A 23,306-nucleotide genomic window follows, 5' to 3' on the forward strand; every position below is an offset into this window, starting at 1 on the left:
TTCACTCCTGTAGGAAAGTCTTGATGAGCAGTCTCCAATTTACAGAATCAAGTTCATAATCAGTCAAGTTTAGAAATATGATGAAATGACAAGCTAGTTAAGGTCTCTGGGTCTTAGTTCCTCATCTGTAAAATGGACACAGTGTCATTTCACAAAGGTTGACATGAGGATTAGGAGAGATTAGGGCTGTGAAGGTGCCTGGGCAATGTCCAACACATAGATAGTGCCTGAATCAAACGCGGGCTAAATTGTAGCAGTCATCAAAAACGTAACTGGCACAGGCAACGATATCTTCATGAGTAAAACTAGTCAGTCACCCAAGGGCTGTCCAAAAGACAAAGTCTCTCCATGTCTCTTTCTCTCTCCTCTAACGCTGTTCAAATTCCTCTTCCTCCATCTGATGGCCTGGAATCAGAGCTCAGCAGAGAAAGCTGGGGGTGTACATTGAGGAGGGGTTACACCAGGCCTTAGAGGAGCATCCGTCCTCATAGGATGGGGCTGTGATGGGCACGGCATACAAGGAAGAGAAGGACCTTCCTACCACTTCATGTGAGAGCCTGGGAAATAAAATCATACATAACCAAAATAATCAGCGGTTTGACAGCTCTCACATCTACACAAAGAGTGGAAGATACATTTTCCCAGTGGCTGAGAAAAGGAAAAAGGAGTTTTGTGGCTGCTCCCAGTTCCTACATAAAATATATGTCTCATTGATTGAGTCCTACATGGATATTACGCTTTGAACTAATGGAACACATAACTTCTGATGATCACGAGGGTAATTCAAAATGTGTTCTGATGACGTATAAAACCATAACAGCACCCAATATCTTTTAAAAATAAAATATCTACTTTTCTCATCATTCTTTTCTGAAAAAAATCAATCTTTTATCATTCCTGCTTATCTAATTTTCACTATTGATGAGATCACTTCAACAATAAATAACCACAGTTACCAAAGTTAGCAAACTCACAACTCTGAACCAAAAAAAATATGATGACAAAATCATTTTAAAAAATAACTCTCAGACATAGGTCCTCAGGCCTGTGATGGGTGTCAATTACTCTAGACATAGGAATACTCTCAACATCAGTGGGAAAAAACAATTGAAAATATTGTAGACCTGCAGAAATTTGTAATGGAGTAAACTTTTTGAAAAACTACCATAAGAGAAGTCTAAGCATAATTATTTTCTTTTCAATACTCCATATCTTAAAAATCCCTAGACTATAAAAGCTGAATGAAATATATTTCACTTTTCGAAACATCTCTAATAATCATTTGATTCTAATAATTCAATTGTTAATGATTTGTATTGATATCCTCTTTGGAAAATGAAACATACATAACTACTTTCTTTTTTTTTTTTTCTTTTTCGTGACCGGCACTCAGCCAGTGAGTGCACCGGCCATTCCCATATAGGATCCTAACCTGCGGCGGGAGCGTCGCTGCGCTCCCAGCGCCGCACTCTCCCGAGTGCGCCATGGGCTCGGCCCCATAACTACTTTCTTTCATAGTTATAAATAAATATATTATATATAAATATATTATTTATTATAACTATTTATATTTATATTTTCATTATAAATAGTGGAATTTTGAGGAAGGAAAAAATACTAAGAATTCAAGAGTACGAATCTGTGCCCACAGTTAAAGGGCTCCATGAATAAGAAGATAAGCCACATCAGATTTCAGATGGAAAAGTTAAGTGAACTGTGAGTTAAGTGTTTAAAGTGAAGAGTTTGAAAATTCTTCCTGGATTGTCTTAGGAGAGTTTAGAAGGAATTCAGAAAAAAGAATGTTGATATATAAAGATATTTTCCAAGGACCAAATCTTACGTTAGACTATGACATTACCATTGACCTGGAGATGGACTGTGATTTTCTCCCTGATTATAATTCTCCTCAACTCCAGTATCGTTTTTAGGAACATAGTGATAACTTGGTTCGTGGGCTCTCTTCCTCAACAAGTCAAGTTGAGCATAATAATAATCATAATGTCCACAGACTGCAGCAAGTTTGGGCCTTTCTATCATTTTCATCTGAGGAATAAAAAAAAAAAGATTTTTTGAAAAACATAATATAAATCTATAATAATTGATAATTTGATAGCTACCATAACTAACACAAGGCACTGAAACTGTATTTTTGTTGTTTTTGCTCTAGACTTGTTTTCAGAGTAAAATAATCTTAGAGTCTCCAAATCCAGGAGTTGAAAAAGACCTTAGAAGTCTAAGTACGGTGGTACAGTAGTCTGTAATTTTGCTAAGGTGTGGATATGAATCATGCATACTCCATGGCTAGTGTGCAAAAAATACTTACCTGGTGAGTATGCCTAGCCAACCCAAGATCTGAAATTAACTCAGAATTCTTGTTTTCTATTTTCCATAAGTTTAATTATACTTCACTATACTTTATGGGAGAATAAATGCTACTGTGCAACTCACAAATTTGGGGATTTGCAACATATTTAGTTTCTGATACATTGACTAAATGCCAAATGGCATCATGACTTGAAGAAAGGAAGATGCTGAGTTATTCAGCGTCATTCTTTTGAAGAAAACACAAGGAAGGTCGCATAACAGCACTGATGGGCAAATTACTGTCCCAAGCTACTCCTCATCACCCTTTCCAACCAGAACTGAGAGGAGAACCATAAACAAAAGTTTATCTCAGAGCTGAGTAGAGGCCTCTGAATACTGAGCTAGAAAAATCAGACCAAATTAAGATATGAAAGCAGTCAAGACCTTGCTGCTAAAGAGTGAAGCAGGGCCAATTTAACTTTACATGTGGCAACTCTGCCTACTTAACAGTTGATAACAAAAGTGAAAAAAGATAAACCACTGGAAAGACCTAGGAACTGATAGTTAGTAATATGAATAATAAACAAATGATTAAAACTGAAATGTCCTCATTGTAAAAAAGAACATGCTACATTCTTTGTTCTTTTAATGATATATGGTTTATATGTATGTTAGATTGAACCATATGGAATTGTAGGTATTTGACCATCTTTAACCTCCAAGTGGGACTTTCATATAGTTCTATTTAAATATTAAAGTAAATGTATAAAATTTGGTTTATTAATCTAGACATAAATTATATGTTTATTTTTAAAGTCTTTTAAAGTGAGTAGTTTTCTTCGTTTTACAATTTCACCTGTATACAACCCATAAGAAGGTACTACTAATTACTTGTTAAAAAAATGGTTAGAAATAGGGCTGGTTAGTTAGCTTAGTTGGTTAGAGGGTGGTGTTGATAACACCAAGGTCAAGGGTTCAGATCCCCATACTGGCCAGCCACCAAAAAAAAAACGTTAGAAATAGAGAGAAGTATTGGAAGGAAATAAACAGCTTCTTTAGGATTTTTCTCTAAAATCCCACACAGTAATGGGAATTTCAGAGGTGGAGACCCATTTATTTCACTGCATCAGCCGAAGCTTTTCAAAGGATTAGAACAAATGTCAACCTGCTCCACAGCTTTCCTAACTCAATCCACCTTGAATCTTTCAGATGCTATTTCCCTCCTACAGGTCTAACACAGTGTTCTGAATCACAGCATACTCTAAAAATTCTTTAATAAAGTTAAGCCACATTTTATCAAATAGAGGGCAGTAATTTTTTTTTTTTTTTTTTTTTTTTTAATCTTTTTCGTGACCGGCACTCAGCCAGTGAGTGCACCGGCCAGTCCTATATAGGATCCGAACCTGCAGCGGGAGCGTTGCCGCGCTCCCAGCGCCGCACTCTCCCGAGTGCGCCACGGGCTCGGCCCTAGAGGGCAGTAATTTAACCATAATTCCAAAAATCTCTATATATCAAGTAAACATTTAGTAAATATATTTCCAAATAGTCCTCTAATTATACCATAAGCCTTCTCTAAAAATATAATTCTTCAATTAAAAGGCAATATTCATCACTTTTATACCACAAGCATTGCACTAGCATGACCTAAAAAACACTGCTGAAGTGGACTCAAATAACTAAGCATACAGAATCCCTAGGGAAAGATCAATTATTATATAATACAAACTTCTCAATTACATATACCACATTAGAATTAAGAGTATAAAATGCAGGGTATTTTCTGTCACTATGTTACCTACTTGTCCTATGTAGAAAAATCTTATTTATTCAAAGGAATTAGAAGTATTTCAGTTATAAAGAGAAAACTAAAACAAATATATGCTTCTGAGAAAACACAGCATTCTTTTTTAAAAATATAACAACTAGAAGTTGTCCAAAGAAGTACCACTTTAATTACCGAATGATTTTATTAGAAGTACAAAACTGATGAACTCCAAATTCATGATCCTGTACGTTGTGAACATGTGCAGGTAGGTCTATCATAATACACCACAGCCAAAGAAACAAAGGGAGGTTTAGTACAACTTACAGATACAGGTTTCTGGGCTCCTGCTGGTGATCTCCATTCATGTCTATGTAATAGATCCTTCCTTTTCATTGGCTCGGATATCCTTGATCTTGGTGGGCACTTTCCCTGGAATCTCACTTTATGGATTTTAGAATCTTATTTAACCAAAATAAAACAACTTCAATTTTAAAAAATTTCTACATCTTTTATATTGATACTTGTAAGAGTATAAACATAAACTACATTTCATAACACAGTAAGTTTACTTTAGCCAGAGATATTTTACACACGGTGAGAGAAGTAGTAATGAAAAATTACTACGCATTTCCTTTGCATAGAGAAAACCATTTTTCCAGGGTTCTCTTACATATTTTCAGTAAGACATAACACTGCTTTTAAAAAATTAGGAATTAATGTTAACATTTACAGAAACAAAATGCAAGAGATAATGATACAAGTAATTAAACGTAGTCATCAGAGCTTGGGTTATTGGGCCACACCATTCACTGTGCGTTGTTGTTTGCAATTGATGAATAGGTCTTCTAACATATTTATCTTTGTCTCTATCAAAATTTGTTCTTGTTTTCCTGTCTCTCCTGTATTAGAAATATGGACAATGCACTTTCATCCCCTATTTATCTGTTTTCTAACCATTCTCAATCTAGACTGATATATAACAATGTCAAATCAAATTCAACGTGGCAAAGAGGCTCATTCATTTTCTTTTTAACCTTCCTCAATTTTAGTTTCTCCATCACACTGGATAACATTTTTCTATCACAGATTCCTTGGAGAGGTTTTTTATTCCTCCTGATGCTTTAAGTCCAGACATTCTATTATGGCTAAATACTGCTGCTCTTACTTTCACAGCACCAACTGAACTAGTAATTTTCTCTTCCTTAATGAGTACCCTCCCCCTCTTACACACACACACACACACACACACACACACACACACACACGCACGCACGCACACACGCACGCAGAGCAGTTCATCACTTCAGGTGGTTCTTAACACCACGACTAAAATTATTTTCTCTACTTATCATTACCGTACTGTAAAATATCACCTGGGATCACATAGTAACGGTTCTCACACTGTTACCAATTAGGCCCAAGATTAGATCCTAGCTTCCACTCCAGAGAATTCTTAATTGCCAGTCCATCCTCTCTACTTCAGAAAACTAAGCTCACTTCAGCCTCCCATGTCTGTCTGTGAACATTATCCCACTCCATCCCTTCCCTACACAAAAGCTAAGTTTGGATTCAACCTCTTCAAGCATCTCTAGCATATCCTCTGCTTTGTGAAGGTTTCCTGACTAGTGAGAAGAAAGTTGCTGAATCCTCAGGTCACACATGAGCTAAATATACAAGTTTCAGGCACATCCACTAGGTGTCATTGGACAAGATTTTTTTCCTGCTTATACTGCTCATAGTTTTTAAATGTCCACGTTCAATATATTTGGTGGAATTTCCCTGCCAATGTTGCCAGCCTGCTATTAAAACTCACTGTGTGAGACACAACTAATCAATGCTTTCCGATTTCATGGTTAAATCATTCTCACCCCCAATCACCTTCCCAGCAGGTTGTGGGGCTGACGATCTTGCTCTGCATTCAAGTGTGTGATCGAATTCTTCCTGAATGACCTAAAACCATACACACGTGTCAAGGACCAACAGACCAAAATCTCTGCCAAAATCCATGCACCTCAAAACTCACCTCAGGAGTCAAATATTTGGCAATTAGATTCTCTAAAAAGGGCCTTTTCAAAATGGAATTAACAGACGGTCGATCTCGAGGAGATACTTTTAAGAGCTGAGATATCAAGGACCGTAGGTCACGAGAAAACCTTGGCGACACTGGGGCAAAATGTGCTTGACAGATCTTCAGTACTAGCTGGTGTAAGTTATTACCCTCAAACTGAAAGGACAAGGAAGAAGAGGACTAAATCAGAGAAAAGTTAAATACTGGCATCAAAGTAATAAGTAAATCAAGAAGCAAAACAATGTTTATAAACTGCAGTTAGAAGCAGTATATTTTCATCAACTAATCTTTTGTGAGTAGATATTGCAGGCAGTTACTCAATGAGATGCCATGTTATTTAAAAACAAGGTTATTTTTAGTTTTAATTTTTTCCTATTATCAAAATAACATTTACTCATTATTAAAAACTGGAAAGTATAGGAAGTTATAAGCAGTCCAGAAAGATATATATAATTTCACCACCCACAGGCGTATTTCCTTTTGATCTTTTTAAAAATAATGTTTATTTTACAGAGTTGACATTATATTGATATACCAAGTTTTATGTCTTGCTTTTTAAAAATTAGCATAAAATAAATATTTCCTCATTTCCTCAAAACTCTTCATAAAGCAGAAAATCTTCCATTGTATGAAACCATTAGCTATTTATATATAATAACAATGTTCAACACCATGATGTGGCACTAAAGGTACAGGTTTTGGTCAGATACTAGCTGTGTGGCCTTTGACAATGATAATGATGATGATAATAATAATAATAATAATAATAATAATGACAGCTGTGTAGAAAAGAGTTGACAAAGCAGGGTATCTTTGGAAAGACCTGCTTACAATGTTGGCCCTTGACTGATATCTGGGAATTCAGGAGAATTCCTACCATTCCCTAAATGTAAGAGTGGCTCTCTTTGCCTAAACTATTCATGCAAATAATAAGATTGGTGCTGAACACCTGCTTTCTTTTGGGATTCTGTAATTTTGGTGTGTCAGGTGCCTATGTGACCAGTCCCCAATAAAAACCCTGGGCATTGGATATCTAATGAGCTTCCCCCGTAGATGCTATTTCACACGTGTTGCCATAACTTGTTGCTAGAGGAATTAACACATCCTGTGTGACAATTGGGAGAAGACTCTTAGAAACTTGCATCTGCTTTTCTACAGACTTTTCCCTTTGTTGAATATTTATATTTAAAGACAATTTATTTTTAATGGGAATATGCTCCATAAACTATTCTCCAACTTCAACTTTTTACTTTATAATATTGCTTAGACATCTTTCCATGTCAGGACATACAGATCTATCATTCTTTCTAATATCCTGTCCATATAATTTTTTAACAATCTAGTGAAACCAAACATTAAGTTTTTTTCTCCCAGAAGTTAATTTCATTTATATGATTCCAATCACTCAAGATTATTCTGACGATTAACATACTTACCGGATGCTTGAGTGTGCAGAGCTCATATAAGACACAGCCAAGAGACCAAATATCCCTAGAGAAGACAAGAGTTTACATGCCAAGAAAATATCCATAATTCTTAATAAAAGCTTTTATCCTTCTAGTGCCTTACATTTGTGTAGCTTTCTAATTTTATATAGGTTGATCAGTTTTTACAAATGCTTTCAGATATATTATCAAGAATCAGATATATCATTCTTACCAAGATAAGAAGTAAAATAAAAACCAGTTGTAGTCTGTCAGAACCCTAGCAAACAAAAGGTATACAAACTTTGCTACAATCTGATGGTTCAGTATCTACTTCAACTTCACGTGTTCAAACAAAATGTGTGTATGATGAAATTTTGAGCAATTTGCTGAGTGGCAGGACTCAAACGAATTTGTTTTATCTCAAAAGATAAAGTATGGTTGATTTTCAAAGGTGTATTCTGTCCAAGTCTTTTGACGGAACCAAAGTTATATTAAGTGATAAACATAGTGTCTGGTTCTCAATAAACATTTGAAAAACGTACTTACAATATAACTTGAGCTTTGTTCCTTACAGACTTAGTAGTTAGTAAATATTTATATGTGGTTGAATAAAAAGTTATTTTATAGAGACAATTACATAATTAAATCTAAAAGATGAAGGAAAATATAATAAGAAGTCAAGGAGGTGGTCAAAGAGCGAAAACAAGAAGAATTCATTAAAGTGAGGCTAAGGGCTCAACTAGTTAGCAACGCTTACTAGGTGTGTGTGTGTGTGTGTGTGTGTGTGTGTGTGTGTGTGTGTGTGTGTGTGTGTGTGTGTGTGTGTGTGTGTGTGTGTGTGTGTGTGTGTGAGAGAGAGAGAGAGAGAGAGAGAAAGAGAGACTAAAGGTTTGGGTGCAATAGAGGGTGATTGCAGAATTTGAACGAAACAAATTTGAACTGCTTTCTAGAGTTTCTAGGAATTCACTGACCATTTGTCATCACACAGAATTTTGTCTTTTCTAGTCTTCCCTAGGCTCCAAACTTCTCTTCAGTTCCCAGAGCACCCTCTGTAGCCAGTGTGGTGAATTTATACGCCTACAGAGCTCAGGCCAGTAATGAAGATGCCATTTGCACACCTGATACCCACCTCTGTGTGTTGAGGACTATGGTGAAGTAGGGAATAGCTTGCTCATCTAAAGGGGCCAGCGGCTACTTAGCTGATTATTGCTAAGATCTTCCAATTTCCAGAAGTACCAAATTTTCATGTTTTAAAATATTTCAATGTGTAAATGCTGAATCAAATTCTTTAAGAAGCAATACAAGGAAATCAAACGATGTTGCTGACCCAGGGCTTTCAGCTCTGCTCTACACAGCCTACCTCCCCTCCAGCACTTCCCTGCCCACATTACTGCACACGTTGAGGCCAGACTCCTGGCACCACAGGATGTCTCAAAAAATGCCTGTTACTTTATTATGCAGAGGAACTTTTACCATTTTTTTTCAAGCTCCTATTCCATCTCTCCAGCTCAAAAAATTCATTTAATATACTGTCTTCAGATACAGGACATATCAGATATAAAACTGATAAGAACAGACACTACACTTGATCTTTTACTATTCTTTTTGTAAATCTCTACTATCGGGCTTTGTCTTCATTTTATCTCCTTCAAAGTCCAGCAGCAAATATCGCATGGGCATTTTCCTAAATAAATGGACAATTAACACCCAAAGGGAACTCAGTCTTCTTTCTAGGCCAACATGTTCAATGGCAGCCAGTTTTGAAAAATGAAATTTTTGCTTCTCCTTACATAGAGGTAAAAAGTACCTCATCCTCGCCTTTTTTATATTGTATATTAATATATATTATTGGTGTATGTATTTATGGGTGTATATATTACTGCTGAGAACTCTAATATCACATACATAAAAAGTAGTTAGGTTTTAAAGCTGGAAGACACCTTAAAAATTACCTAGCCAACTCTCTTGTTGTTATAGGTTGGGAAACTGAGGCCCACAGAGGTCAACTGGCTTGGTCAAGTTAGTGACTGAGCTAAGACTAGGAGTCCTAGCTCCTAATCCAGTGCTCAATCACCAGACCACACTGCCTTCCACATGACCTGTCTACATTTCCCTGCAATAGACTAAAGAGTGCTTAAAAGGTATGAAAATAAAATACGAAGATGGACTTCAAAGTGTCTGCAATTTTCACTGCTATTCTTTGTATTACTTGTATCTTTAAATAAAGAGAAGTGGCTTTCTTCTAAATAAGTTCAAAAGCTTCAGGGAACACTGGTCAGAGGTAGTCACTGGGATCCCCATTTCACACATGAAGAAAATGAAATTACAAAAATACCATAAGAAAAAGAGAAGGGGGCCGAGCCCGTGGCGCACTTGGTAGAGTGCTGCGCTGGGAGTGCGGCAACGCTCCCGCCGCGGGTTCGGATCCTATATAGGACTGACCAGTGCACTCACTGGCTGAGTGCCGGTCACGAAAAAAACGACAAAAAAAAAAAAAAAAAAAGAGAAGGGATTAGAACTTTAGTTTCTGGAATCTTAATTCAGTATCATCCATCAGATTTTACTGACACTTTCAAACACATAAGTCAGCAACTTACGTTTTATTATTGTAGGGTTTATTTTGACAGATCTCTGGGGACAGGTAGTAAGGTGTTCCAACACACGTTCGAGCAAGTTCCATGGAACTAGTAAATTATGTTAAATAAAAATAGCAGCGTTTATTATTGGAGTAAGAAAAGACTACACAGGCATGTAAGAAAAAAGTGTAAAAATGGAAACACAAAATTTGATACATGCACATATTAGAAGAAAGCAAAGCATTGTATATTGATAACAGAGTAATAAAATCCATTGATTTTTAAACATATACAACTCACCCCCCCCAAGTTTACACATTAAAATACATTTTTTATGGCATAAAGACTCCACAAAAAGATAAATTATTACATTATAAAAATTTCCCAGACGTAGAAAGACTCCCCTCTTTCCAATTATCAAAAGAACACAATCTCGATTTAGAGTTTGGAAAATATGAAGTGAATAAAGGAGAAATATTTACCCAGAATCTTGGCACTCAAAAACAACTACTGTTAAAGTTCTGATATATTTCCTTCCTGTCTTTTTTCCATGCGTATTTTTCACATAGCTGGGATCATAGTGTACTTAAAATTCAGAACTCTGTTTTCTGCACTGATTATAACAAAGTATTTCCTTACGTTATCAAAAAGTCTTCAAAACCATAAATGTTTTTGATGATGTAATATACTCAGGTACATGGCTATGCCAAGTTTTATTAAGATAACCATTTCACAATTATTAGACATTTAAGTTATTCCAAATTTCAAATTATTTCCTTGGAGCAAATTTCCAGAAATATAACATTTAAAAATCTCTTGATATATATTACTACCAAATTGTCTTCCAAAATACTTGCAGCAATTTATTCCCCTGGCAAGTGTAAACCTGCCTGTTTCACTAAATTCTCACTAGCTTTATGCATTTCATGTCACATCTCATAGTTGGTAAACTTTTATCACACTACATAACATTACCTCCCTCATTCTATTATGCCACAATTTATCTTGGAAATTTTAATCTCAAAGTACCATCTGAATGACTTAATGCATTTATACAAAGATACGTAAAATTATTTAGACAACAAGCTTCTAACATCTTCTCAACTCATGATTCCTAAAAATGCATATTTTGGCGGTTTTGAATAGAAAGAAAAATGATTTTTAAAAGCACTTACTTATTCAGGACTCTTGCTATACCAAAGTCACCAAGCTTTGCAACCATTCCATTCTTGCTAAGAAAAATGTTCTATAAATGGAGAAAATGTTATGTTCTTTGAGATGCTTCAAGGGAAAAAAAGATCAGTTCTGTCTTGATCTTCTCTCTGAGCTCTTACCTGAGCTTTTATGTCCCTGTGTAATATCTTCCTGTCATGAATATGTTTTAGTCCTAGAGAAATCTGTACAAACCAATCCAGGATCTGCAGAGGGAACACAACACAAAACTATTGAGTAGTCCGGCAGTCATTCAGATGACTTCACGATAACACGCAAAAAGAGAAAAATAGTATTTTGTGCGTGTGTGTGTATTTATAGGAGTGAAGCGAACAGATATACCTTATTACATTATTTCCATTTTACAGCTAGAAAAACGGAAGCACAGAGAGACAACCCAGATATCGTTGGTATCGAAGGGAATTCCACATGCAAAAAAAGAAATGGAAGCAAGAGAGAGACTTTCTTTTTTCTTCATTAACACCAAGTTGCTAACTGCATCGGGTATGTAGACAAGCAGCCCTGTTTCCTGATAACCCAGGCACCACTGGTTTTTCCTTTCCAGTGATGGAGGGCACCGAGGGAGGGGAGAGAGAGCAGAAAAAGTGGAGAGTCCGTGAGGCTGCTGGAAATTGTAACGAAATACCTATCTACATAACTATCTGATAGAAAACCAACAAATATTTTACTTTTAAAGCTTAATTTTATTTCCAAGTCATGATTTTATTTGATCTTAGTTGGCCTTGAGCCTCTTTATTAAAATATTTTCTATGCCTATAGAGATTTACTTAAACTATTCTAAAATTTCACTGGTTCTTTGAAAAATTATACGGGATGAGAGAGAGAGAGAAAAAAGCTATATTCCAGACATTAAGATTCAGTTGTAATTTTAGTTCCTTCCCAACAAAGGGAAATGGAATTCAACATTTTGTCATGAAAAGCATTTTTACAAAAGGTGGCAAAATAATACCTAAATAAGAAGAAAGGAGGGTTTCTATAAACAAGTACTTTAACATAAAATGTAAATCAGCATAGGAAGAATATTTGATTAAATTTACAGAGGTTAGGATTATTGATTCTTTAACCATTCATAAATTCAAAATATTCAGCTTTAACACTAGGGGAAAATTATAGGTGCCTGGTGCTCTTAAATGCTAAAACAGAACAAAGAAACAACAAACTGAAAGAAAGATGGTGGGCCATTCCTGTGTGCTCCTTGAGGCAATGGCCTTACCCATCAATCACAAAGACCCTAATTTGGATTTCTCTCCACACACACATACCTGTTTCCTTTAAGAGTACCACTTCAAAGAGGATTCCAAAGGAGGCTTGGACTATAGAATAAAAATGTATTTGTGCAAATAGAAAATGGGAATTGAGACCATTATTCTTCACATTTTCTTTCCCTCCTCTTAATAGCTAATGAAACCAATAGGCATTGCTAAGACGATCTTCTATCCTCTCTAGCAAAGTGGGATGACTATTTTAAAAGAGTACCAAATGGTACAAAAAAAAAAAAAAAAAGAGTAAAGCTGTAAATATGTCACATTTAAAATGGCTAAGGAACATCCACATGTTGAATTTTTTTTAGCCACGAAGATTTATCTCAGAGGCATCCTACACAAGATTGTCCAAAGAGACTATCTTTTTTCAAGAAAACTTCACTCTCAAAAAGAGATTCAGTTTAAGTTCAATTGCAAACCTGTTCTGGACTAAATCTAACAAGAATGTTGATCCACTATTTATGGCTTGGATTTCTCTACCAAAAATCACGCTTCACATAAACACAGTCTACTACTTATAACATTATAAATTTAACACACACACACGCGCACACACACAAATTAAAAAGCAAATTAGAAGGTTTTTACCTGATCTTCACTAAATAACACTCCCTGTTGTCTATTGATCCTTTTCATGAGATCTTCTCCATCACAATATTCCATTACAATAAACAGCTTACCGTTCTCTGTAAGAAAAGGCATCACTTGGTGCCAGAAGGGTTTCAGATATTTATCAGTCATTTGCCTTTCAAGTTCTACACTGTGGAGAATATAACAGAAAACTGCAGTATGTAATGATTAAAAACTCTGGCTGTGGAATCAAGATGGACTGGGTTCTAGGGCTGGCTCATGGCTCACTTGGGAGAGTATGGTGCTGATAACACCAAGGCCCCAGGTTCGGATCCCATATAGGGATGGCCGGTTAGCTCACTTGGGACAGCCTGGTGCTGACAACACTAAGTCAAGGGTTAAGACCCCCTTACCGGTCATCTTTTTAAATAAATAAAAAAAAAAAAGATGGACTAGGTTCTAATGTCGCTCCACCATTTACATTTCTTGGCTCTGTGACTCTGGGCAAGTTACTTTAATTTCTCTGTGACTCACTACCTGGACACAGAGCTGTAACCAGCAGGACCCCTGTATTCAGCAGGATTCCCTCCCCCCCACCCCCCCATATTTGATTCCTCTCTAGGGCTGGAGCAGGCCTCAGCCTTAGAAGAAGTTTGCAAGACAAACTGCAAATTTGCTGGCTGAATGCCCAGAAATAGAAGTACACTTGCCTAACAACAGAGATAAGCACTAGACTGGCTGAGCATGCATTTCTTTGAGTTCTTTCTTTTCCCATGGTCACTAGATATTTTGCTCCTTGGCAACAGGGCAGGATAACATTATTTACGTGAATATTTAGCTGTCTTTCGGAGCACCTGCAGCTGTGACCTTACTGAGAAGTACATCCCACGAAGACCTCCGAGGGACCAAGGAAGACATCAATCAAACAAACCGCGGGTCAATTAAAATCCTGTGCAATCCCCAAGGCCCTCATCCAAACTTTTGCCTTATAAATGCTTATAATTCTGGGCCTTCAGGGACTTCAGGTCTTTACAGCATTAGCCAGCCTGTTCTCCTTGGTTGGCATCTTCCAATAAATGCTAATCTCTACTGATGCAAATCTCGGTGTTCAGATTCATTGACGGGGATGCCCGTAGGTGGGGCGAAGTCACTAAGGTTCTGTAACAACCTTACTTGTAAAATGGAAATAATGATACTGAAACTTCCTCTTAGACTTCCCTGGGGCCTCGCCAGGTTCCTGAGGTCTGGAACCTGGGGAAGCCGAACTCAGCTGTAACTAGGTAAGCTGCCGCCACTGCCCCAGGCCGCACTGGGGTCCCGAGATATGCAGCCAGAGAAAGGCGAAACCAGTTGTATCCAGGTAAAGAGTACACCAAAAACACCATTTCCACACAGATAGCCTACCATAGCCACCGCAACTGCCGTGGCTGCTACAAAAGTGGCTATTCTCTGTAGCAGCAGTCACAGCCACCGTGCAGATGGCACGCCAGACCCTCAACTGCACTGACACAAGGAGAGGCATCAGCGGAGACCAAAAAAACCAAAAAATCAAAAAAAGAAAGAAGAGATCCTCTCTCTCCACAAATCACACTCCAGAGTAATAGAAGCATCCGATTTACAATAAGAGTGGAGGACTTGATCACACCTGTCTCAGTCCTGGACAGATCATGTAGGCAACAAACCAACAGAGGAACAGTTAATCTATCAGATGCAGAGAACAGGTCTATGGTTATTAGATGTGGGGGGGGGGCAGACGGAGGGTGGAGATTGGATAAGGGGCATAAATAAGTATGATTTGTAACAATGAATATGCTAATAGAAATAAATTTAAAACAAATTAAAAAAAGAAATTGGTTAATGGACACAAAGAATGATTACCCTTTTGTAATGATGAATATGCTAATTATGTTCCTATCACCACTAACTGTACACAGGTATTGATATTCAACTCTGTACTGCACAAATATATTTAAAAAAAAAAAAAAAAGAAACCCCCTCTTTGGATTGTTGGAAAGATTCAATCAGTTAATCCATGTCAGATGCTTAGAACAAGTCCTGCACATAATGAGAGTTCAATAAATGTTAGCTATAATTATTAATGTATTCCTACAAGAGATTAGAAAGCTACTATAAAAATAGCAGCTGTGAATCTTTCCCAACATCCCACAAAGAATTAATAGTCCCTTCCTGAATTTGGGTATAAACTTGTATTTATATGGCACTTATTCAACCAAGTTGTTGAGTACAATAGAAAATCTTCTCACTGACCTCTGCCTAATTACTCACTGGATCACCGGAGCTCTCCGTTACTGCTGCCTGCTCAAGGTTACCACGAAAGGCTGGTAGACTCTACAGTACATCCAAGTACCTCTGCTTCCATGAATTAAACTGACTCTTAAAAGATCATCAGTTATTCCCAAATCTGTTTATGCCATTTACATGAGAGTACTTCGAAAAGTTCATGGAAAGATTCGTATTATCTTTTAATTCTATTTTTCCACAAACTTTTTGAAGTACGCTTGTACTTATTGTATTATTACATAAATGGATGAAATATAAATAGAAAAAGAAAATATGATTATTTCTACAAAAACTACATTGAGGAGATCCAATCAAGATGGCGGAATAGACGGTTCCCAGCGTCACTCTCTCCCACAAATCAACCAATTTACAACTATAAAAATGTAACATCAGCCAAGCTGGGGCCGCTGGAGCTCAGGGGAAGAGGAGAAGAGACCTACGGAGTTCATGAAGGTGGGAGAAACTACAATGGGAGAAAGAAAAACCTGCTCTGAGCATTTTGGCCCGCGGCTGCTTTAAGGCTCCTGGTGCTGAGCGCATGGAGCAGGAGCTGGCAGAAGCTGCAGCTGTGCCCTTTAGATGGAGTTACTTGGAGGCGGCAGAGGAGAAGAGGGCCTTGGTGGCCCCCAGGACAGCAAGACCACTAATAGGGTTCCCATGGACCCACGCAGGAGCGAGGAGCTGGAACAACTGAAAAAAGGGAGCCACTCAGAGGCTGGTGAGTCATCGCAAGGGACCGGTGCAGGGCCCATCCCATGGGAAGTGTCTGCAGCACAGGCAGTGGGGGAGACAGGCCCACCAGGGGAACAGTGGGACACAGCAAGGACAGCTGATCTGCCCCCCCCATCGGCACAGGACCACTCAGAGGAGACTGGTTGGGAATACAGAATTGCATGGGGTGCAGTTTGATGAAAAAACTCAGGCCCAGATCAGAGATTCTACAGAACACAGATCCACTGGGTCTCTGGAGAGCCAGAAGTACCTATAAGGTCAACCATTAAACCCTGAGCTGCACAAAAAGCCTTCCCTAGGGAAGCAGCAGCAAAGTAGCAATTTGGCTCAACCACACAGCTCAAGTACTGGTTCCCACAGGAAGTGCCCCCCGTGTTAGAAGCAAAAGACAAAAAATTAGTTCCGGCCCAGGCACACCACCAGCACCTTGGGGCCTGCCTGGGAACTGCAGGGTTGGATCAGGGACCCCATTCCCACTTCCAGGCAAACCACATCAGTACCTTGGGGCCAGCCTGGGGACCTGAAGCATGGAGAAGGGGACTGGACCCCCCTCCCACAACCAGGCACACCACGCCAGCACCTTGGGGCCTGCCCAGGGACCTGAGGAAAGGAGAAAGGGACCAGACCTCTCTACCACAACCAGGCACACTGAGCCAGTGCCTTGGGGCCCACCCAGGGACCCAGGGCATGGAGAAAGGGACCAGACCTCTCTCCCACAACCAGGCACAACATGCCAGCAACTTGAAGCCCACCCAGGGACCCAGGGCAAGGAGAAGGGGAATGGTCCTCTCTCCCACAACCAGGCACACTGTGCCAGTGCCTCAGGGACCAACCGGGGACCCAAGGCATGGAGAAGGGGACTGGACCCTCCTCCCACAACCAGGCACACTGCGCCAGTACCTCAGGGCCTGCCCAGGAACCCAGGACATGGAGAAGGGGACTGGACCCCTCTCCCAAAACCAGGCACATGGCGCCAGCGCCTTGGGGACTGCCCAGGGACCAGAGGCATGGAGAAGGGGACCAGATACACCCCACAACCAGGCATACCGCCAGTGCCAAGGAGCATGCCAAAAACATCACCTCCACGTGGGTGGCCCACCATAGCCACCACAATAACCATGGCTGCTGCAAAAGCAGCTAGACGCCACTGCCACCACACAGATGGTCCGCCAACCACTGGAGTGCATTCGCACAAGAAGAGTCACCAGCAGAGACAAAGAAAAGAAGAAGATGTCTCTTTCCACAAAACCCATTTCAGAGTGACAGAAGAAGCATCTGCTCTATGATAATATTGGGGGACCCGATCACATCTCTCAGCATTGGACAGATCATCTAGGCAACAAGTTAACAGAGTAACCATTATGCTTTCAGAAGGAGAGAAGAAATCTAGGGTAATTAGAGGGGGGAGGAGGAGGGAATGGGGGAGGGGAGAGATTGGACAAGGGGCATAAAGAATAATTATGATTTGTAACAATATATATGCTAGTAATATTGATTTAATCAACATATCTCAATGTTCAACCTCCGAAATATGTAAAATCGATTTTGATTCAATAAAAAATAGATTTAAAAAAAACTACATTGAATGTTTTGAAGGACTCAGTAAAAATGAATAGCTAAAAATTTTTTTATAAAGGCTGTTGATCTAAATATCAGATAGGACAAATGAAATATAACAGGAAAAGCTCTAAAAGGGTTGTGGACAGATTATCCATAAATTCTTTCTCAACACTAAAGAAAGGAAACTGGAAATTCTTTATTTTATTTTATTGGTTATGCATATTCGTGGGGTACAAAGCTGACCATCACCACTTGTGCCCAAGATGTGATGGCCAGATCAATACTATCAGCATGCACATTACCACAAATTGTGATTATACCCCATGTCTCCCACCCAATTAATCCCCAACCTCCCTCCCCCCACTCTCCACCCACTCTGCAATCCTAGGTATGCTCTCTCCCTCTGTAAGCCCAACACAACACTGTGGTCTTTCCTTCCTTCCTTCTTACTCTCTTAGCTCCCACTTCTGAGTGAGGACACGCACTATTTTTCTCTCTGTGTCTGTCTTATTTCACTCAACATAATTTTCTCCAAGCTCATCCATGTTGCTGTGAATGGTAGAATTTCATTCCTTTTTATGTCAGAATAGTATTCTGTGGTGTATACATACCACATTTCCTTTATCCAGTCAACCGTCGATGGACATTTAGGTTGGTTCCATATCTTGGCTATTGTGAACAGAGCTGCGATGAACATGGGAGTGCAGGTTTCCCTTCGACATGATAATTTCCATTCCTCTGGGTACATACCCAGAAATGGGATTGCTGGATCATATGGTAGATCTATCTGTAGTTGTTTGAAAAACCTCCATACCATTTCCCATAGTGGTTGTACTAACTTACAGTCCCACCAACAGTGAAGGAGCGTTCCCTTCTCTCTATGACCTCACCAGCATTTGTTATTCTCTGTCTTTTTGATAATAGCCAGTCTAACTGGGGTGAGGTGATATCTCAATGTGGTTTTAATTTACATTAGCCTAATGGTTGGTGATGTTCAGCATTTTTTTAAGTGCCTGTTGGCCATTTGCATGTCTTCCTTAGAAAAATGTCTATTCTGCTCCTTTGCCCATTTTTTAATTGGGTTATTTGCTTTTTTACTGTGTAATTGCTTGTGTTCCTTGTATATTCTGGATATTGATCCCTTGTCAGATGCATATTTTGCAAATATGTTCTCCCACTCTGTTAATTGTTTCCTTTGCTGTGCGGAAGCTTTTTGGTTTGATATAGTCCTGTTTATTTTTTCTTTTGTTACTTGTGCTTTTCAGCACTTGTTCATAAAGTTTGTGCCCAGTCTTAGTTCCTGAATGTTTCCCCTATATTTTCCCTTAGTAGTTTTACAGTTTCAGATCTTATATTTAAATCTTTAATCCATTTTAATTTGATCTTGGTATGTGGTGAGAGCTGCGGGTCTAGTTTCATTCTTCTGCATATGGATACCCAATTTTCCCAGTGCCACTTATTGAAGAGATTTTTTTCCCAATGTATGTTTTTGTTGCCTTTGTCAGATATCAATAGGCTGTAGGTCTGTGGGCTAATTTCTGGTTTCTCTATTGTGTTCCACTGGTCCAAGTGTCTATTTTTATGCTAGTACCATGCTGTGTTGGTTACCACAGGTTTGTAGTATAATTTGAAGTCAGGTAGTGTAATGCCTGCAACGTTTTTTTTTTGCTTAGGATTGCTTTGGCTATTTGGGGTCTTTTGTTGTTCCATATGAATGTTAGAATTGTCTTTTCTATTTCTGTGAAGAATGTCATTAGCATTTTAATGGGGATTGCATTGAATCTGTAGATTGCTTTGGGTAGTATGGACATTTTCACAATGTTAATTCTTCCTATCCAAGAGCATGGAATGTCTTTCCATCTTTTTGTGTCTTCTTTAATTTCTTTCAGTAGTGGTTTGTAGTTCTCATTATAGAGATCTGTCACTTCTTTGGCTAAATCGATTCCTAGACATTTTATTTTTTTGGTGACTATTGTAAATGGGCTTACTTTCTTGATTGCTGTTACCTCACTACTGGAGAACATAAAAACAACTCATTTGGGGGTGTTGATTTTGTATCCTGCAACATTATTGAAATTATTAACCAGCTCTAAGAGTTTTTTGATAGAGTCCTTAGATTTCTCTCTATATAGGATCATGTCACCTGCAAATAGGGACAGTTTGACTTCATCTTTTCCAATCTGGATACCCTTTCTTTTTTTCTCCTGCCTAATTGCTCTGGCTAGTACGTTCAGGACTATGCTAAATAGGAGTGGTGAGAGTGGGCATCCTTGTCTTGTTCCTGTTCTTAAAGGAAAAGCCTTCAGTTTTTCCCCAGTCAGGATGATATTGGTGGTAGGCTTGTCACAGATGGCTTTTATTGTGTTGTGTTGAGATACTTTCCTTCTATACCTAATTTGTTGAGAGTCTTTATCATAACGGGATGTTGAATTCTGTCAAATGCTGTTTCTGCATCTATTGAGATAATCATATGGTTTTTGTCCTTGATTTTGTTGATGAGGTGTATCACATTTATTGACTTGCGTATGTTGAACCATCCTTGCACTTCTGAGATGAATCCCACTTGATCATGGTGTATAATTTTTTTTAATGTATTGCTGTATTCTGATTATTAGTACTTTACTGAGGATTTTTGCATCTGTGTTCATCATAGATATTGGTGTGTAGTTATCCTTTTTTTGTTGTATCTTTGTCTGGTTTTGGTATCAAGGTCATGTTGGCCTCACAGAATGAGTCTGGGAGAGTGGTCTCTGTTCCAATTTTTTGGAATAGTTTGAAGAGAATTGGCATTAATTCCTCTTTAAAGTTTTGGTAGAATTCAGCAGTAAAGCCATCCAGTCCTGACCTTTTTATTGCTGGGAGACTGCTGATTACTGCTTCAATCTTGTTGCTTGTTATTGGTCTCTTCAGGTTTTCCATGTCTTCTTGATTCAGTCTGGGTAGTTTGTATGTGTCCAGAAATTTAGCCATTTCCTCCAGGTTTTCAAATTTGTTGGTGTATAGTTGTTTATAATAGTCTCTAATGATTTTTTGCATTTCTGTGGAATTGGTCGTAATGTCTCCTTTTTCATTTCTGCTTTTGTTATCGGGTCTCCTCTGTTCTGTTTTTGTTAACCTAGCTAATGGTTTGTCTATTTTGTTTATCTTCTCAAAAAACCAACTTTTTGTTTCACTGATCTTTTGCATTGTTTTTTGGGTCTCTATATTATTAAGTTCTGCTCTAGTCTTAATGATTTCTTTCTGTCTACTAAACTTGGGGTTGGATTGTTCTTGTTTTTCTAGTTCTTTTAGGTGTAGAATTAGGTTGTTTACTTGAAATCTTTCTATTTTTTTCATGTAAACATTATTGCTGTAAACTTCCTTCTTAGTACTGCTTTTGCAGTATCCCATAGGTTTTGACATGATGTGTCTTTATTTTTGTTGTTTTCTAGAAATTTTTTGATTTCCTGTTTAATTTCTTCTTGGACCCACAGGTTACTCACGAACCTGTTGTTTAATTTCCATGTATTTTATAGAGTCCTGATATCACTTGTTATTAATTTCTAGTTTTAATCCATTGTGGTCTGAAACGATAGCTGAAATGAGTTCAACTTTTTAAGTTATTGAGACTTGATTTGTGACCTAACATGTGGTCTATCTTGGAGAAAGTTCTGTGTACTGATGACAAGAATGTATATTCATTCCGTAGTTGACGGATGAAATGTTCTGTAGATATCTGCCAGCCCCAATTGGTCAAAGGAGTAGTTTAAATCCTGTGTTTCTCTGTTGATTTGTTGCCTGGATGATCTGTCTAATGATGAAAGGAAGGTATTCAGGTCCCCCACTATTATCATATTGGGGGTCTATCTCTTTCTTTAGGTCTAATAATGTTTGCTTTATATATCTGGGTGCTCCAGTGTTGCATGCATATATATTAATGACTGTTATGTCTTCTTGCCTGATCGAACCCTTTATCATTATATAGTAGCCTTCTTTGTTTCTTTTTATGGTTTTTGGTTTAAAGTCTATTTTATCTGATATAAGAATAGCTACTCCTGCTCCTTTTTGGTTTCTATTTGTGTGGTGTATCTTTTTCCATCCCTTCACCATTAGTCTGTATGCATCTTTACCAGTGAGATGAGTCTCTTGAATACAGCATATAGTTGGGTCCTGCATTTGGATCCAATACATTGGTCTGTGTCTTTTGAGTGGGGAATTTAATCCATTTACATTTAGGGTTGTTATTGAGAGGTATTGTCTTATTCCTGGCATTTTATGGCTTTTTGTTTAGATGTTTTGAGTATCATTTGTTCCTTTTTTCTCCCTTGATTATTGGTCTTCCATGTTTGTGGGGGGTTTTTTGAGGTGGTAAGATTTAGTTTCTTTTGTCTTTCTCATTTGCATTTGTGTTTCCCTATTGGGTTTTGTTCTTACTTGTGTATTAGTGGTGGTGATTATTGTTTTTCAGATTCCAGATGCGGGACTCCCTTGAGAATTTCTTGCAGGACTGGTCATGTGGTGATGAACTCCTGCAGTTTTTGTTTGTCTGGGAAATACACTTTCTCCCTCATTTCTCAAAGGTAGCCTTGCTGGGTATAGTATTCTTGGCTGGCAGTTTTTTTCTTTTAGTATTTTGAATATGTCATCCCATTTTCTTCTTGCCTGTGGACTTTCAGTTGAGAAGTCAGCTGTTAATCTGATGGCAGCTCCCTTATAAGTGACTTGATGCTTTTCTCTTGCTGCTTTTTAGATTCTCTCTTTGTCTTTGAGCTTTGCCAATTTGACTATATAATGTGTCTCGGAGAGGATCTTTTTGGATTGAAACTGTTTGGGGATCTTTGAGCTTCCTGGATCTGAAGATCTATGTCTCTCCCTATACCTGGGAATTTTTCCATTTTTATTTCATTGAAATGATTTTCAATGCCTTTACTTTTGCCCTCCCCTTCAAGAACACCCATAATTCATATGTTTGTGTGCTTAAGGTTGTCTGCTAGTTCTTTTACAGATTCCTCAATTTTTTTAACTCTTTTTTCCTTTTTCTTGTCTGCCTGAGTTATTTCACAAGGACCATCTTGGAGTTCAGATTTTCTTTTTTCAGCTTGTTCTGATCTGATGCTTAAGCTTTCAGTTGTGTTTATTTAATTGAATGCATCTTTCAGTACCAGGAGTTCTGCAACATTCTTTTTAAGGTATTAATCTCTTTGTAAATTTCATCCTTCATACCATGGATATTTTTTCTCACTTCATTGTGCTGTCTTACAGAGTCTTCTTTTATCTCACTGAGTTTCCTTAAGATAGTTACTTGGAATTCCTTTTCAGTTTTATCAAGGGTTTCCTGTTCTATATGTCCTGGTACTTGAGAGTTACTAAATTCCTTTGGTGGTATCATATTTTGTGATTTTTTTTTTCTTATTGCTAGTATCTCTACATTGATTATTGGTCATCTGGTAGATCAGTTGCTTCTTTTATTACTCTGGAGTGGACTTTGAGGAGAAAGACTTCTTCCTCTTTTTCCAGACTCATCCAGTG

At 38.1% G+C, this 23,306-nt stretch overlaps 1 protein-coding gene and 1 pseudogene across 1 annotated transcript in view; both read right to left on the reverse strand.

The window, feature by feature from the left end:
- NEK5 (NIMA related kinase 5) overlaps positions 1-23,306 on the reverse strand; it is a 107,347-nt gene that overhangs the window by 69,583 nt on the left and 14,458 nt on the right. The window contains exons 3-11 of the mRNA XM_063103469.1: positions 13,224-13,321; positions 11,475-11,558; positions 11,316-11,386; positions 10,162-10,248; positions 7,574-7,628; positions 6,093-6,293; positions 5,938-6,019; positions 4,394-4,527; positions 1,859-2,043 (exon numbers count right to left, since the gene is read on the reverse strand). Of these exons, the coding sequence (XP_062959539.1) occupies positions 1,859-2,043; positions 4,394-4,527; positions 5,938-6,019; positions 6,093-6,293; positions 7,574-7,628; positions 10,162-10,248; positions 11,316-11,386; positions 11,475-11,558; positions 13,224-13,321 (997 nt within the window). The remainder of the gene's footprint in view (positions 1-1,858; positions 2,044-4,393; positions 4,528-5,937; positions 6,020-6,092; positions 6,294-7,573; positions 7,629-10,161; positions 10,249-11,315; positions 11,387-11,474; positions 11,559-13,223; positions 13,322-23,306) is intronic.
- LOC134382896 (U2 spliceosomal RNA) lies at positions 9,047-9,164 on the reverse strand (annotated as a pseudogene).

Source organism: Cynocephalus volans, chromosome 7 (assembly GCF_027409185.1).
Source record: "Cynocephalus volans isolate mCynVol1 chromosome 7, mCynVol1.pri, whole genome shotgun sequence".
Taxonomy (NCBI): domain Eukaryota; kingdom Metazoa; phylum Chordata; class Mammalia; order Dermoptera; family Cynocephalidae; genus Cynocephalus; species Cynocephalus volans.